Source organism: Halichoeres trimaculatus, unplaced genomic scaffold (genome assembly GCF_033239565.1).
Source record: "Halichoeres trimaculatus isolate MK-OKI-2021-1 unplaced genomic scaffold, fHalTri1.1 fHalTri1_scaffold_5, whole genome shotgun sequence".
In the NCBI taxonomy this organism is placed as follows: domain Eukaryota; kingdom Metazoa; phylum Chordata; class Actinopteri; order Labriformes; family Labridae; genus Halichoeres; species Halichoeres trimaculatus.
The window spans coordinates 32994841-33009235 of record NW_027437183.1 but is presented as its reverse complement, the minus strand read 5'-3'; the positions used below and the strand labels follow the sequence as shown (position 1 = coordinate 33009235).

Here is a 14395-nt window from a genome sequence, read left to right as displayed (position 1 = left end):
TGAACTGTCTCTGCTTTGAGACACTTAATGCAGCAGATAAATCGAACTGTTATGAATGTAAACGTAGCCTAGGCTTCACACAGGACGTGCGTGAGCTGCGTGACGGCTGCAGAACAGCTTCATCTTCATCTTGACACACACAATAACAGATAAGAGCACTCAGACCACAGACATGAGCAGCATGTCTCGCATCTGTCTCAAAAAACAGATTTCCTGTGAATAAAAGACTCTGGTCTCTTTTTTTTTCCTGCAAGCTCTGGTGAATCCAGGCAAGATAGTGAGAAAAATGAGAAGTCAAGGCATGGGTGTAGTTTGAACTTTATGTCTGGAAATTCATGAAAATAAATGTGATTTATTTTGTGTGAATTACATATACCACAGACACCAAACACACAAAAAAACAAAATCTTTCAATAGATGCTCAGCTGCATTCCTCCAGAGACTAGTCTGACAGGCTGGCTCATAGACAACCCTTGGCATTTAAAAACCTGATCATAGACAGTATGTTAACATGCAGAAAGCTTTCTCTAAACGTCTGAAGAGCATCACAGGATGCAGAGAGGTTGTGTCTAAGGCTGAACAATTTTGGAAAATAATCTCAATATAAACAGTTTTTTCCTGTTGGCCAGGCCTACATGTTATGATTAAATGAGATTAATTGATGCATGAATTGATATGAATAACATATCTGTATTCAGCTATTACAGTCACAGTAAAATATTGACAGATTGATTTCACTTAAAGCCTTGTAAACATGTAATATGACTGTAGTTAATTACCTTGAATACAATCAGAGAAAGGAACAAAGCACTGCTGAGCGACAGAGCTGAACAAACAATACAGATTAAAGTGAACAAGGGGTCTGGCTCTGCCAGCCACAGTCACACTGCTGTATGGATCTCTGTCGCTCACAGGTTTTTGCCAGGAAAAACAGCATATTAAAGTAAAAAATGCTGAAGATTAAAAAATGGGAAAAAAGAAAAAACAGACTAACAGTAAAAACGGACAACAGAATGAAACAAAGGACTCAATAAAACACGAGGTAAGGGACTGAGAAAGTGATATCAAGAGTGCATATCTACAAAACATTGTAGTGATGATTTAAATGTTAAAACCCAAGACATAAAATAAATGAAATACATGAAGATAATTTTATTACAGTAACTAGAAAAGCACTCAGACAGCTCAGACCTCCACCTCCATATTAGATTGTCGCCAACACTTTAGTCTTACTTTAATGTTATACTCCCTTTCAGCAGACTGTCTGCTACAATTTGGTGTTAGTTGCAGGTTTGTATGATAATTTGTTACCTGACAGTGTTGAAAATTATGATAACCCAGTAAATATTTCATATTCTGGATCTTAGATACAGAATATTGCCAGGATCTGGATTGTACTTTTACATCTGTCAGAACTTATGGTGACTTTGTCTTGTATTGTTTAGCAAAGCAATCCCACCATTTATCATAGAGTTATATACACATATGGTGAAAACAGCCCTATCTCACAATGATAAAGAATCCTTTAAAAAAATCCTGGATCCAGACGGTGATCCAGATCACCTCCAAAGTTTAATCACTTCTTCCTTATCCCATTTTGAACATTTCCTGAAAATTTCATCAGGATCCCTTTGTTACTTTTTGAGTTCTGTTGTTCACAAACAAACAGACCAACAGACAAATTCTCCCAAAAACACAACCTCCTTGGTAAAAGTAATAAATCATGGAGGAATAAATACAATAATAGAACACTGAGAGATAAAACCATGAATATAATCGAATGAATAAGTGAAGCTAGTATGAGTCTACAGCCTGGGCTTTGATCCTAACCTGTGGCCTCTTCCTGCATGTCACAACCCACTTACTCTTCTTGTTTCTGGCTCCATCCACTGTCCTGTCCTCTCAGAACTAATGTTCAAAAGCCAGAAGTTTTTCATGCAGTTTTGCTCAAAGTGAATTTTCCCTTCAGTCCTCTGGAAAAAGATTCGGTTTACCAGAACATAAAACCAGTGTACCTTGTCCAAAGCGAGCTCCAGACAGGGCTTCTATGGCTGTACCAAAGCCCAGCTCTCGACACACCACAGTGGCTGACATCAGGCTCCAGTTGTCGTCACATATTGTGCCCCACTCTCCATTTTTCAACACCTCCACCCGACCTTCACCCACAATGGCCCCGCCTCGGAGACGAACCAGGGGTTGCTAAAAAGAGGAGGACACAGAAAGTGCAGAGACATCTTTGTGAATCCTAAAGCCACATATTTAGGTCAGCGTGGAACTTAAACCTTTCCTCCTGTGTGATGAGAGTACAGGCAGCAGACTTTGTGTCTCTGTGTTTGAGTTATTTATAAAGTTTCACACTTTCTGTTTAGATCAACCTGGAAATTTAAAATAAACACACCTGTAGCACAGTTTGAACTCTGTTAGCACATTTTACACGTACAAAGTGGAGCCCAGTTGTCACTGGAAAAAATGAAATCTAATCAAGTATCTATGTCGTATTTTTAGTCAAAATTGTTTTCTTAGACTGATACGAGTCACCAGAGGGGTGGCTGTTTGAAGGGCAGGGGTGAAAAGGTTAAAAAATCACACACCAAGTTTATCATATTTTAACAAGCCAAGGGGGCTGTTTCATGTATTGTTGTGTGCTTTGGCGGCCAAGAGGGCGCCACAGTGCGCGCTTTTCAACAACAGGGCCACAAGGAAGGGTGTCTGCCCCCACTGCTCCTCCTCTGTGTCCGCCACTGGGAGCCACATTCACCTGACAAGTCCAGAAAAACATCTTGTTTCAAGGGATTAATATAGAAAAATGACCCCTGCTTGTAAAGACTAACACAATCTACCAATGGGGTAAGAGAAAATTACCTGTTTAGTTTTTTTGGTATTAAGACATTTTTCTTTATTAAAAAATATTTACAACTTCATTCTGCATGTTTTGATGTCCTGCAATAGCTTTTTTTCACCAACAGAGGGTGGTATTGGTGAGTATTGATGAGTTTTAGTCTTAATAAGTATCATCTGTGTAAAAATCCAAGTGACACCCATTCATATTTGATGTGTAGTCTTTGCACTGATTGAATCACATGAAGGTTGAAATTACCTGCAAACTATCAACTTTTTGGAATAACAATTAATGTGTTTTATGACTCAGAGAGTCAGAAAGTCTGAAAGAGAATGGCAGACATCCATACAGTAACCAGCTGAGGTTTGTATAGCTTCTTAAAGTAGCTGTGAGGAGTTTGAAAGTGATCTTGAAAAAGTCTCTCTTCCAGATATCTGCCTGATCGTAATCCACACTTTAAAATGAGATCATCAGCGCCAATATTGCTGGTTACAGGTTATTTAAAATTGCCTCTTCTTAGCTTCAAGGACGGGTCGTCCAGGACCAGATTGATTCACGGCACGTCTAGGTCCCTATGACAACACCACGCCAGCTACTGAAGTTTAGTAGTGAGAAGAGAAAAATGATTTCTGTGATTAATTTTGTAGTGATGGTGGACACAGGAGCCTAACTGTCAGGCAGAAAAAGGACAGAAGAGCAGAAGAGAGATAAACGGGAGAGGTATAAAGCCCGAGCCAAAGGCTAATTAGCTTTCAGCTCAGGCTATATCTCTCTGTAACACAGGGGCTGAACTGTAAATGATAATGTTCATTCCATGAAGGACATAACCAGGATTCACTAACGTTGCACATTACAGACATGTCTTAGAGCACCGGTCTATCAGCTCAGCTGTGCTAAATATAAACAGCTACCAAACTTCTTACAAACTGAAAGTGTCCACTTGTTGTCACGCTAGACTACAGATACGCTGGGGCATCAGGGTGACGATAGCGCTACATACAGCTGGCTGCTACAACATTTGCTTGTTGTCACGTTTCATAACAGAGCGCTACGTAACTGTACTGATAAATACCTTACCATGGGGCGTTGTATCCAGTAAAAAGTTGACTTGAACAATGAAAATTTGTTTTAGCCAATCTCCATTTAATTCCGAAACAAACACACGCCGCACTAAAAGTAATTTACAACACTGTGTGGAGACTCCAGGCTCCAATCAAAACAGATCCTCCTCATAGCATCTTTGAACCGCAGCGAGAGGCGACTGTTGGTGAGCCAGCATGGGAACAAACAGAGATCTTTACCTCCTGTCGAAAGGCCTTTCTGAATCCTGTCATCGGTGTTGGAGCGAAGGCCCGACCAGGCACACAGCTCACCACCACAGGCTGCCCTCCAGCACACGTCTCGTTGGACTTCAGTGCCGTAGCCTGACCGAGTTTGCAGCTGGACAAATGGGCTTCGTTTCCTGTGCAGTTTACAGCGTAGTCCCAGAACAACGGCTTTCTCCTGCGAGCGTACATCCTGAACAGACAGACAGACAGAGGAAACAGAGAATTATTCAATCTGCAAGAAGACAATAATTAATCTCTACATAGGCATTAACACAGGCAATCCTGTGGTACAGCAAACCCATTTGGCTCTGGCACACACATTGGCACCGACACATTTGTGCAAGAGCACTTTGAATGGCTTTTATTCCTTAACAGTCACAAAAACTCCAATGGTTTGTGAAAGCTGAGATGTTGCTCTTTCAGCCACTATGTGGTTATTACTGTTGTTTTTCCGCAGACATTTAAAGGTCCCATGTTATGCAAAAAATCACTTTAAGTCTTTTAGTGAAATTTGTGGGTCTTTGGCTTTCCTCCCAGCCCACAAAATGTGATATTTAATGACAAAACCTGTACGTAGTAGTGCTTGTGAATATAAAATCCTGACCTAAAACAAGCTGTTTGGATTTTGGGGATTTGCCGACGTCAGTGATTCCCTTTTTTGACCAATCAGGAGCAAGTCTAACCTGATTGGTCCCCCCGAACCTCCTCCCCGCCCACTCCTCTCCCCGCTGCTGGAGAGTAATCTCTCCAGCAGCGGGGAGGAGAATGCCAAAGTTGAAGAGCCATCACTGCTCTGTTTTTGGCTGTAAACGGCCACATGGTTCCATACACAAGCTTCCTATCTCAGAAGAAGACAAGACTAAGTGGCTAGAGGTCATTTATCAAGGAAATGTGCCAGCTACACTCAGTAAAACTGTGCATGTGTGAGGCTCATATTGTGTATTATCGTTTGCTGAACAATGTATCATGCTTTGTTTGTACCTTACAGTGAGTCTGACCAGCTAAATATTTTTCTCCTTCACTTTCAGTTTGTCTCCTGAGGAGGAGCAGACATCCTCAAGTAGCCTGTGTGCTCTTGTCCATCTCTTGTCTTATTGTTTTACACAATAAGAGACAAAGGGTTATAAATGTTATTGTGCATGTGTTTTATATTGTTCAAATTTTAAGTTTATCCCATAAAATTTATTTATGTTCAATTGTAGTGTTATTTTCCTCCATTAAACCTCTAAAATCATTTTTTGTGTGTTTTTCTTCAGTTTAAACAATTTTACTTTCATATAACATGCAGTAAGTTTTCTATAAATAATTCCAGATATTGGAAGTTCCGAGTATTCCAGACAAATGGGCCAAAGCATCACACAGAGGACATTTCTCAACTTTTTTATGGTCAAAATAAGCAAAAGAAAGTCTGGGCAAGCATCTCGAGGCCCAAAGGGTTTAAAACTGTAGGCCTGAAATACCATAGAGTGTTGTTTTGCAGCAATCTGGCTGAGCTGTAGTTTCATCATAATGATTGAATCACGTCTGCTTACATGCTTTCAAACAAGCACAGGTCAGTTAATCAATCTCACAACAAATGTTTGCACAAAAAGTCTGGTTTCATCTTAACCCACTATGAGTAGAGCACCTGACAGATGGCAAAGACTAAATCATGTTGTATGAAAATAAAAATCTTCATCACAGAAAATCTCTTCTGCAGTAACTTATGACAGAGGACCTTACATTTATCACTTTTACTTTCTAAAAAATCATCTTCAGTAAACTAATATCCTTCCTGTGACTCTCGATCAAAGCTGAAGCAGAGTGCAGAGAGAAGAACCAGCCCGGGAGCACAGCGAGGAGTGAGGATTACAAAACTGCAGGGGCCTCAGAATGACAGCGTGCATAAACGCACGTTTCACAGGGCTGAAGCTTGAGCAGGCTGACACGTATGTGGAAAGTTATGAAACCATCGTGCAGGGCTGTGGCTTCTCTAGCGGTGGAAACATCCTTCCCAGTTATTAACCCCAAATCCAAGGTCAATTTGAGCAGATTAAATATTTTATGGAGTGTCATTAATAACCTGTGGGCATTTGGCAGCAAAATTCCTTCTATAAGTCAGATTAAATATCTCTCAGAAGTTTATAACTTATACAATCATTCTAGAGAGGAACTCATAGAAAGAGACAAACCATGTTTTTTATGGACTCAGTCAGTCAAGCATGTTATCCAAAAAAATGCATATTCTACTCTTTCTTATCTCCTTATTGGTGATGGTTCCTAAATGACAACAAATGAAGTCTGCGCACTGTCATCAGAGCTTTGGATACCAGTCAGGGGGAAAATCTGCTCTGAATGGAAAAGATGACCAAATGGATAACAGCAAATGTTAAATCTTATGCATCATCTTAATAGCTTTACTCTTCCTTGAAATTTCTGGTGCCTTGGTGCTACAGCAAAAAGTACTTTAAGTTAAAAAAAATGATGGTAATAATAATTGGCTTGCATACTTGCATGCATTTGTCTCACTTTCATTTCTTCTTTTTGCATTTTAAAACTCCACTTGTGAGGTGTGTATGAATAAAGATGGCCTGATCATGATGTTGCTAGGCGCTGCTCTGTTTATTGTGGCTGCCTTTTTGTCTGTTTATTGTAATTCTTCCCATTTTTTTTGTCATCTTTGTATTTGATTTGGGTCATTACTTTGTTTGGCTCATTATTTGGTTGTGGACACCAAACTAGTTGTGTCAGTGATATTTTTACTATATTTTCTCATGTGTTTGTCTGGAGATCCTACATGTAACAATGGCCGCATTGTTTACATGTGAACTCAGCTGTTAGCAGCCTGTAGCATATCAATGCTAACTGGTGCAAGGCCTGATGTTTCCCCACAAGGTGAGGAGGAGGAGGTGAGGACGACATGCTGGTTCTCAGGTGTGAGCTAAGAAGTGACGACATGGACCTGTCCTTCTACCCATCGTTGTTGGGAATGTAAACTCTATCTCCAATAAGATGAACGAGCTAGCCGTGCTAACCCAGCAACAGAGGGAATACCAGAGGGCAGAGTAGCATCATGCTATTTACAGACACGGCTAACAGAGCTAACATCAGACACCAACACCACATTGGAAGAGCTTCACCTGCTGTGAGCAGACAGGATCCAGGAGACAGAGACTGAACAGACTGCTGAAGAAGCTCAGTCCTGGACCCTGTGGAGGTGGAGTCTGGCTGAACTGGACAATGATGGACAAGCTGTCAGCATCTATTTTCTTATGGAGCTTTTTGCACTTTCTATACACTTTCTTACTTTTGTTTTCTTGATTGCTGCTGTGACTCCTTCTGAATTTCCCCTAGGGGATAAATAAAGTGTTTTCTATTCTATTCTATTCTATCAGCCTTTCTGACCGCCAGTCTGAATCATACTGAGGAAAGGTTATTAGTAATATCTGTAAAAGTGGCCGTGTGTAGAGAGAACCTTGCTGCTGTTGGTTACCCAGGACATGCAGGAGGAGTCCGTGAATACTCACTTGTAGACTCGAGAATTGTACTTTCTCTCTCCAGGGAAGCCGAACATGCCACAGATGACTCTACTGCTGAGCTCCGTCCAGTCAGCGTTACAGATCTGCTTCCATTTCCCACCGTCTTTAACCTCCACGTAACCCTCGGTTACGGGGATTCTCTTACGGTACGAAGACAGGATGGCTCGTATGCGCACGTCTTCGACTTGAATATCAAGGTTCTGTGGACAAATGAAGGAGAGAGGGCCTTAGAGATAAAAACATAAAACTATTTACAGGTAAAACTGTTGAATGTATTACCGTTATGTTCTGCTTCTTTATAGTTCTTTAGTTTTATATTGATGCATCCAATTCTCTGTGATCAGACATTATGGGATTGAGCCTCGCTGGTTTGGGACTTTGATTGGCTCCCTTGTCTCCTCTGTTCACTGAAAAAATGAACAGATTCGCTGTATGGCTACACATTACCACCTTTCCAAAGGATTGTCCACCGTCTTTGCATATTTTGTCTCAAACGGTAACGCATTATTCGACATCTGTCTATAAACAGCCAAACAGGTGCTGTTATCCTGCCGTTGATTGAGTTTTCCTCCCTAGTGGCTGGTTGTGCATACATGCCCAGAGTGTTTTTTTGAACCAGGCTGTAAACATGTTTATTTCTCGCCATAAAAATTAGTATATGCATTTTGACATGGGTGTTAATAGAACTTTCCAGACTTCTCCAACCAGCCTCAGGCAGTCACTCCAGGAAGTGTAGATTTGAACATGACACCTATCAGTGTCATGGTTCAACACCAAAGGTTCAACAAACATCTTTCGGAGACTAAACAGCAGAATACAGATTAATTTGTTAGAATTAATACACACTGTCAACATATTTGTGTAAATCTTTCATGTCTAACTCAGTTTTTAGAAAGTAATCTTCAAACTTTCAGTAGAAAAAAGTGCACGTGTCTTGCTTCAGAAAACCCCATGTAGGCCTTTACTGAGTCTTTGTCTCAGAGGAAACGCGGTGCAGATGGGAAAGTCATTAATGGATGTGTGGTTCAGAAGAGGTGAGGGGGGGCCTCCATGTGTTGCAAGTCAGCAATGATTCACTGAGACTACTTCAAGGATCAGGGACTGAAAGCTAGTCCAGGAAACTACTACAACACTTCTTTCACATAAGCTGGGATTCACAGTCATCACCTGACAGAGTATCCTGATTAGGCCTGTTGAAATACAGTCTGATCAGATTAACATGAAGTGGCTGAGTGAGAGGAACATTTTTCAATCTAAACCCCGGTTCATTCATTTAAACACCACGAGCTCTTCAACAAAAACATCACCTTAGGTAATGAAGCAGCTGCAGTAATCCACCCACCCAGCAGAGGCAGACTGACTCTGGTTTACTGTTTTTATCATGTTTTGACTAATTTCAGTTCAACATTCACTCCCCTCTGAGCCCTGAGGGAAACATCTGGCTTCTTTTCAGCTGCTACTGTCTCAGTCAGTCTAACTGAGTCTGCCTGTTTGGAGCTGACTGAGTTAAAGTAGTAAGCAGTGGTTACTTTTTTTACTGAACACTGCTACCTCCTGTGGCTGGCTTCAGGGCTGAAAAACTAGGGAGACAGTATCGATTCAAACATGGAGACTTATCACTAATACTGAGAAGACTGAGAAGCTGAAAACAGAAGTGGAGGACACGTTTGAGACAGAATGGCTGCAGGAGAGAAGTCAGTTTCAGAGTTGCTCCTCAAGCAGCTGAGAGTGGAGGTCTGCAGCCCGACCCCTCTCAAACTAATCAATCTTAAAGGATCAAGCAGAGGTCCCACCCTCTGGCTTTGACTGACAGACCAAGTCATTCTGATGAAAAACAACATTATGAAAGAAAAAGAACATTATGGAAAAAAACATTATGACATAGAGATTGACCTTTTAAAAAATGTTATTTATTTTATAGAAGCTTCGCAAATTAAAAAAAGTCATTACTTTAAAAAGTATGACATTGTTGAAATGATCATTATAAATTATTGAATTACAATAATTTGATATTAAAAGAAAATAAACCATATTTCATAATAACATTGCTTTATTTCGCAATTTAATGAACATATTATGTATCTGTCTGTTATTTATCAACATGGTATTTATTTTAAAATGCTGTTTTTATTTTTTTGATTGCGAGTCTTTTCGGGTTCCATAGAGGATCTGTTTTAATTGCACTCCCTCGCCACCCTGTGGCCCGGAGTCTTACCCACACTGTCATAAATTACTTTTAGTGAGCCATATGTTTGTTTTGGAATTAAATGGAGATCGGATCGAAACAAATTTTCTTTGTTCAAGACTTTTTTACGTGATCCAATGCGCCGAGGTAAGGTATTTATCAGTACAGTTACGTAGTTCAGTAGCTGTTTATATTTAGCGCAGCTGACAGCCCTGTGCTCTAAGACATGTCTGTGTAACGTTAGTAAATCCTGGTTAGCTATGTCCTGCCAGTCATCTACCAATCAGAGCTTACGTAACCTCACTCTTCATTTATTGATAGACTCTCAAGTTTGAACAGACCACTGCAGAATAACTGCTGACTGTGGGTTGGAATAAACAGTAGCACAAACAGTTTAACTCCTGTGTTATAGATTGATACAGCTCAAGCTAAAGGCTAATTAGCCTTTCAGTTCTCTATGGGGTTCAGATCCAGAGACTTGGCTAGGTCTTGACCTGGTGGTCCCTCGTCTACACCTTGATTGACTGAACTGTGTAGCATGAAGCGCCGTCTTGATAAAAAAAAACAACAACCCTCAGAGCTGTTAAAAGCAGAAGGAAGCAAGTTTTCTTCCACAGTCCTGCATCCTTTACAAAGACCAATCTACCTGATTCCAGCCTCACTGAAGCATCCCATCATCATCACTGATCTTTGGGGGCTTATTTCACAGTGGGTGTGGACACTGTGACTCATCTGCCTTCCCAGGTCCCCCTCTTATCATCAGACCACTTGGTGTGGGGCAAAGCTGAAAACTGGACTAATCAGAGGAGATGACTTCTCTAGTCCTCTTTGGTCGAGTCTTTAGGGTCTTTGTCAAACCTCACCTGTTGTCATTCAGAAATTTTCTGATGTACTGTTTTACAAAGAAGCACATTTAAAGGAGAGAATGTAAAAAGCTCAAGGTGCAAAGTTCCCAAGTTTTCGTTCAAAACTCTTCACATCTGAGTTCACATTAGTTCACATTTCACTGCAGGGAGGGAGCACGAAGCCAGGAACAGATGGTCCCAATAAAAGTCTCCCACAACTCACTACCAGAGGAAATCACCTCAGATGAAGAGCAGCGTTCTAAAACACGTGCTTCACTTTTGTCATACTCTGGGAGTATTTAATGCACCAGCAGCTGTGTTCATGTAGGTAAGGTCTCACTCAAAGTCAGAAAAAGAAACCCCTCCTTTTTCTTGACAGATTATTCCACCAGCTGCTGTCGTTGCATAAATAAATAAAGATGTATTAAAGGAGGCAGTTTATACAGGATGCTGGGAGTTCTGTGTTTCACAGAGCCATTCCTTCTTTAAAGCCCGTTACACAATCCTTTTATAACAAACTGATTCAAGCAGATGTTCCACAAAGTGGACTGGATGATAGTAAAACAGTTGAGAAATAAAGACACAAGGACAAGTGAGTAAGAGTTAAGGAATCTCTGGTGCAGCCAGAAAAACTTGTCACTTGATGGTCATTTAAATCCAAGAGATGAGGCTGATCCAACACACAACACACAGACAGAAATGAGTCCCTACAGCTGTGGTGTTTTCTCAGTTGCTCTCCTGGGCAGTGTACAAGGGGGACTTAAAAAACAGGTTGGAAACCTATCCCAGTGCCTACATACCAAAACTCTCTATGGAAAACCACATGGTTCCTGACTATTCCCGAAACCTGGGATAAAGACAGATACTCGAGTACACCAACAGAGTATCACTGAGGCTCCTGTGTTTCTCTGAGACGTTCGCCTCAGGAAGACTGAGCGCTCAGCTGAACTACCATTCCCCTCTGTCAGCTCCCATCATCCATCATATCCACATGCAGACCCTCTTCAGGGCACAAACCAAACAGCAGGGGTGTTTTTTCAAAAGGGGCCACATTTTATTTCTGATAATGATCAGTTTCTGTAGAAAATCAGTCACTGCCTGACGTCAAACATCCTTGTTCTATCATTACATAAAGATCAGCAAACTCTGCTTCTCACCTAGGAAGATATTCTCCATGAGGGGGTGATAGAAGGAAAATATGTCAGGATGTTTTTATGTCAGGATCAGGATCTGGGTTTTATCAGGATTATTTTGCATATTCAGACTTTTTGGAACTCAAACAACTTTTTTTTTTCCCCAGATATTTCTGATCCTGCATCCTGAGATATTTTAATGCATCATTTTCTTTTCCTCCGTCTCAAAACTTTAATCTGGTCTTGTGTCCTCTGGTGTAGTTTTTGAATGTTCACATTTTCACATCATGATAAATTCATTTATTCAAAGACTTCAGCTGGAAGAGTTGTTGAGTTTTTGGAGAATGTACAGAGATTTAAGGGCCGTTAACTTTACACGACAACGGTTTGAGAGTGAAATGCAAAAGTGTTTCAGCCTCGCGTTTACACAGAAACAGCGTTTCAGCCGACTTAAAACGCAAACTTTGAAAACGGCCTCCAGGGTGGAATTTTTCTGATGAGAGGTTGTCGTGTAAACGGGGCCTTGACTTTAGACAGTTAGACTATGCACAAATGTAGTCTAATGAGACCTTATTTGACACATAACTAAGAAGACTTTGCACAAGCCCGATAAACAGCAATGCCACATGAACCCAGGCTCTATACAACAAAGCTCATAACAACACAGCTCTATGTTACCTGGCCTACCACATGGCCCCTGGCCCCCCAGAACCCAAAGTACAGCAGAGAATAAAGTCCTGTTTCCGAAAGCGGTTCAGTTCAGATTGTCTCAATGTGGCACGCATTTTGTGGCTTTTCCACTGACTAATCCTGGGACAGACCCCCAAGTAACTGAGACAAGCAGTCCCACTTTTTGGGACCCTTCTATAGGGGTGCCGGACAAAACCGAGATAGCCTTCTCTGAAACAAAACGTGATTGTTCTGTGTAACATAGAGCCACATGGATATCACAAAAGAGACAACAACGGATGTCTCCTGTTGTTGCTCTTTGTTTACTGTGTCGCATTTTTCTTCTTTGAATTTATTGGCAGGGTACACTGCATCACGCTGCTATGGCGTCACTCTGCTATAGCGTCACGCTGCTATGGCACCACACTACTTTGTATCTGATGTGGCTATCGGCATCCAGCTTACATGCTGCGTACCACGAGGGGACACAGTTGGCTGTGAAAACGCAAACAGGATCAGATGTAACCAATCCACCTCATACCAAACTGTACTGATGTAACCAAACTGCCTGGTGGTAACAGGGCTTAAGACATTACTAAAGACCTGATACTGACATCATCAGTACATCAAAGCAGTGCTTTTATGGTATTACAAGGTGGAAACCTCAGAACATGAGGAAGAGCAATATGAATTCAGAGTAGGGGGATAATTGTGCTTCGACGTTACACGGAGACATGCCCATTAGAGCTAGGACAAGATGCTTTTCTCCTGATACAATTCTTTTACCATTTTGTAGGTGCCAATTCAATTCCGATCCAGATTCTTTGATATTTTCCAATTTGGGGGATTTTTAGTTTGCTCTTCTAACACCAGACCAAGTGAAAAAGTTAAATGATGATGATGATGATGTCTACAGGCTATATCAGGAGCCATATTTCCCCCAAAAATGCACAGGGATCTACCATCTCAACTTTCTTCCAACCCAGCTAGTAAAGAAAGACCAAAATGAAGCACTGAAATTAAAAAAGAAATGTTTTTACAGGAAACTCTTGATTTAAAATTGCTAAACAAAACATCCCAGCACTGGGATATATCGTTTTTTTTTCTCCCACCATGAACAGCAACTCTTCAACTATTTGGGATAGAGAGAAAAATCAAAAAGTTCCTGAAAGAAGAGAAGACGAACTTTCCAAGCATGATATCTGACTTAAGCCAAATTAAAAATAAAAAAAGTCCAGAGGGCCGTATGAAACTTTGATGATAGAGGGTTATGAAGAACTGCAGTGAGAAGCCTGTTTGGGCTTGATCCCAACCCTACCTGGTTAGACTTTACACTCCCTCTGGTTCCCTGCTCCAGTGACAGAAACACACTGATTTACTCATGCTGATATTTTAGGGTCACATGTCAGTCATCGTGATGACCTCTGACAACAAGGTGAGTTTCAAAACTCCTTTTCTGGCTTGGTTTCCATAGAGTTAGGCTGGTGCAGTCAAACAGCTCCTTCTAATAACAAAGTTAAACTCATGTTAAGCTTAAAATCTGAAAACAAGCTGCACAGTCAGAGACACCTGTTGCTCATTGTGAAAGTGGAAAAGAAAAAAAAAATGTTTGAGAAGAGCTAAGAAGGCAACAGACAAATGGCATTCCTTTTCAACAGCACTGCTCATAAAATGAGACAAATCTGTTTTGCACATCACATCATCAAAACAAAGACAGAACGTCCACTGGATCTCGCACGTTTAGTAAGAGACGACTGGCTCCAAAAGAAATCAACATTTTTCACTTCATTTCAGAAAATCCTGGGGCCAAACATCTGCCGGTGAAGTGCAGGAATGTTTTACCTTTGGATAAAAAAGTTGATGAAAACAGAAATTGAC

General features: G+C 40.9%; 1 protein-coding gene across 1 annotated transcript in view; it reads right to left on the bottom strand.

Annotated features, from left to right (window-relative positions):
* Nucleotides 1-14395, bottom strand: part of loxl2b (lysyl oxidase-like 2b) — a 51719-nt gene that overhangs the window by 21419 nt on the left and 15905 nt on the right. The window contains exons 4-6 of the mRNA XM_074671105.1: nucleotides 7674-7885; nucleotides 4141-4357; nucleotides 2016-2199 (exon numbers count right to left, since the gene is read on the bottom strand). Coding sequence (XP_074527206.1) covers nucleotides 2016-2199; nucleotides 4141-4357; nucleotides 7674-7885 — 613 coding nt within the window. The remainder of the gene's footprint in view (nucleotides 1-2015; nucleotides 2200-4140; nucleotides 4358-7673; nucleotides 7886-14395) is intronic.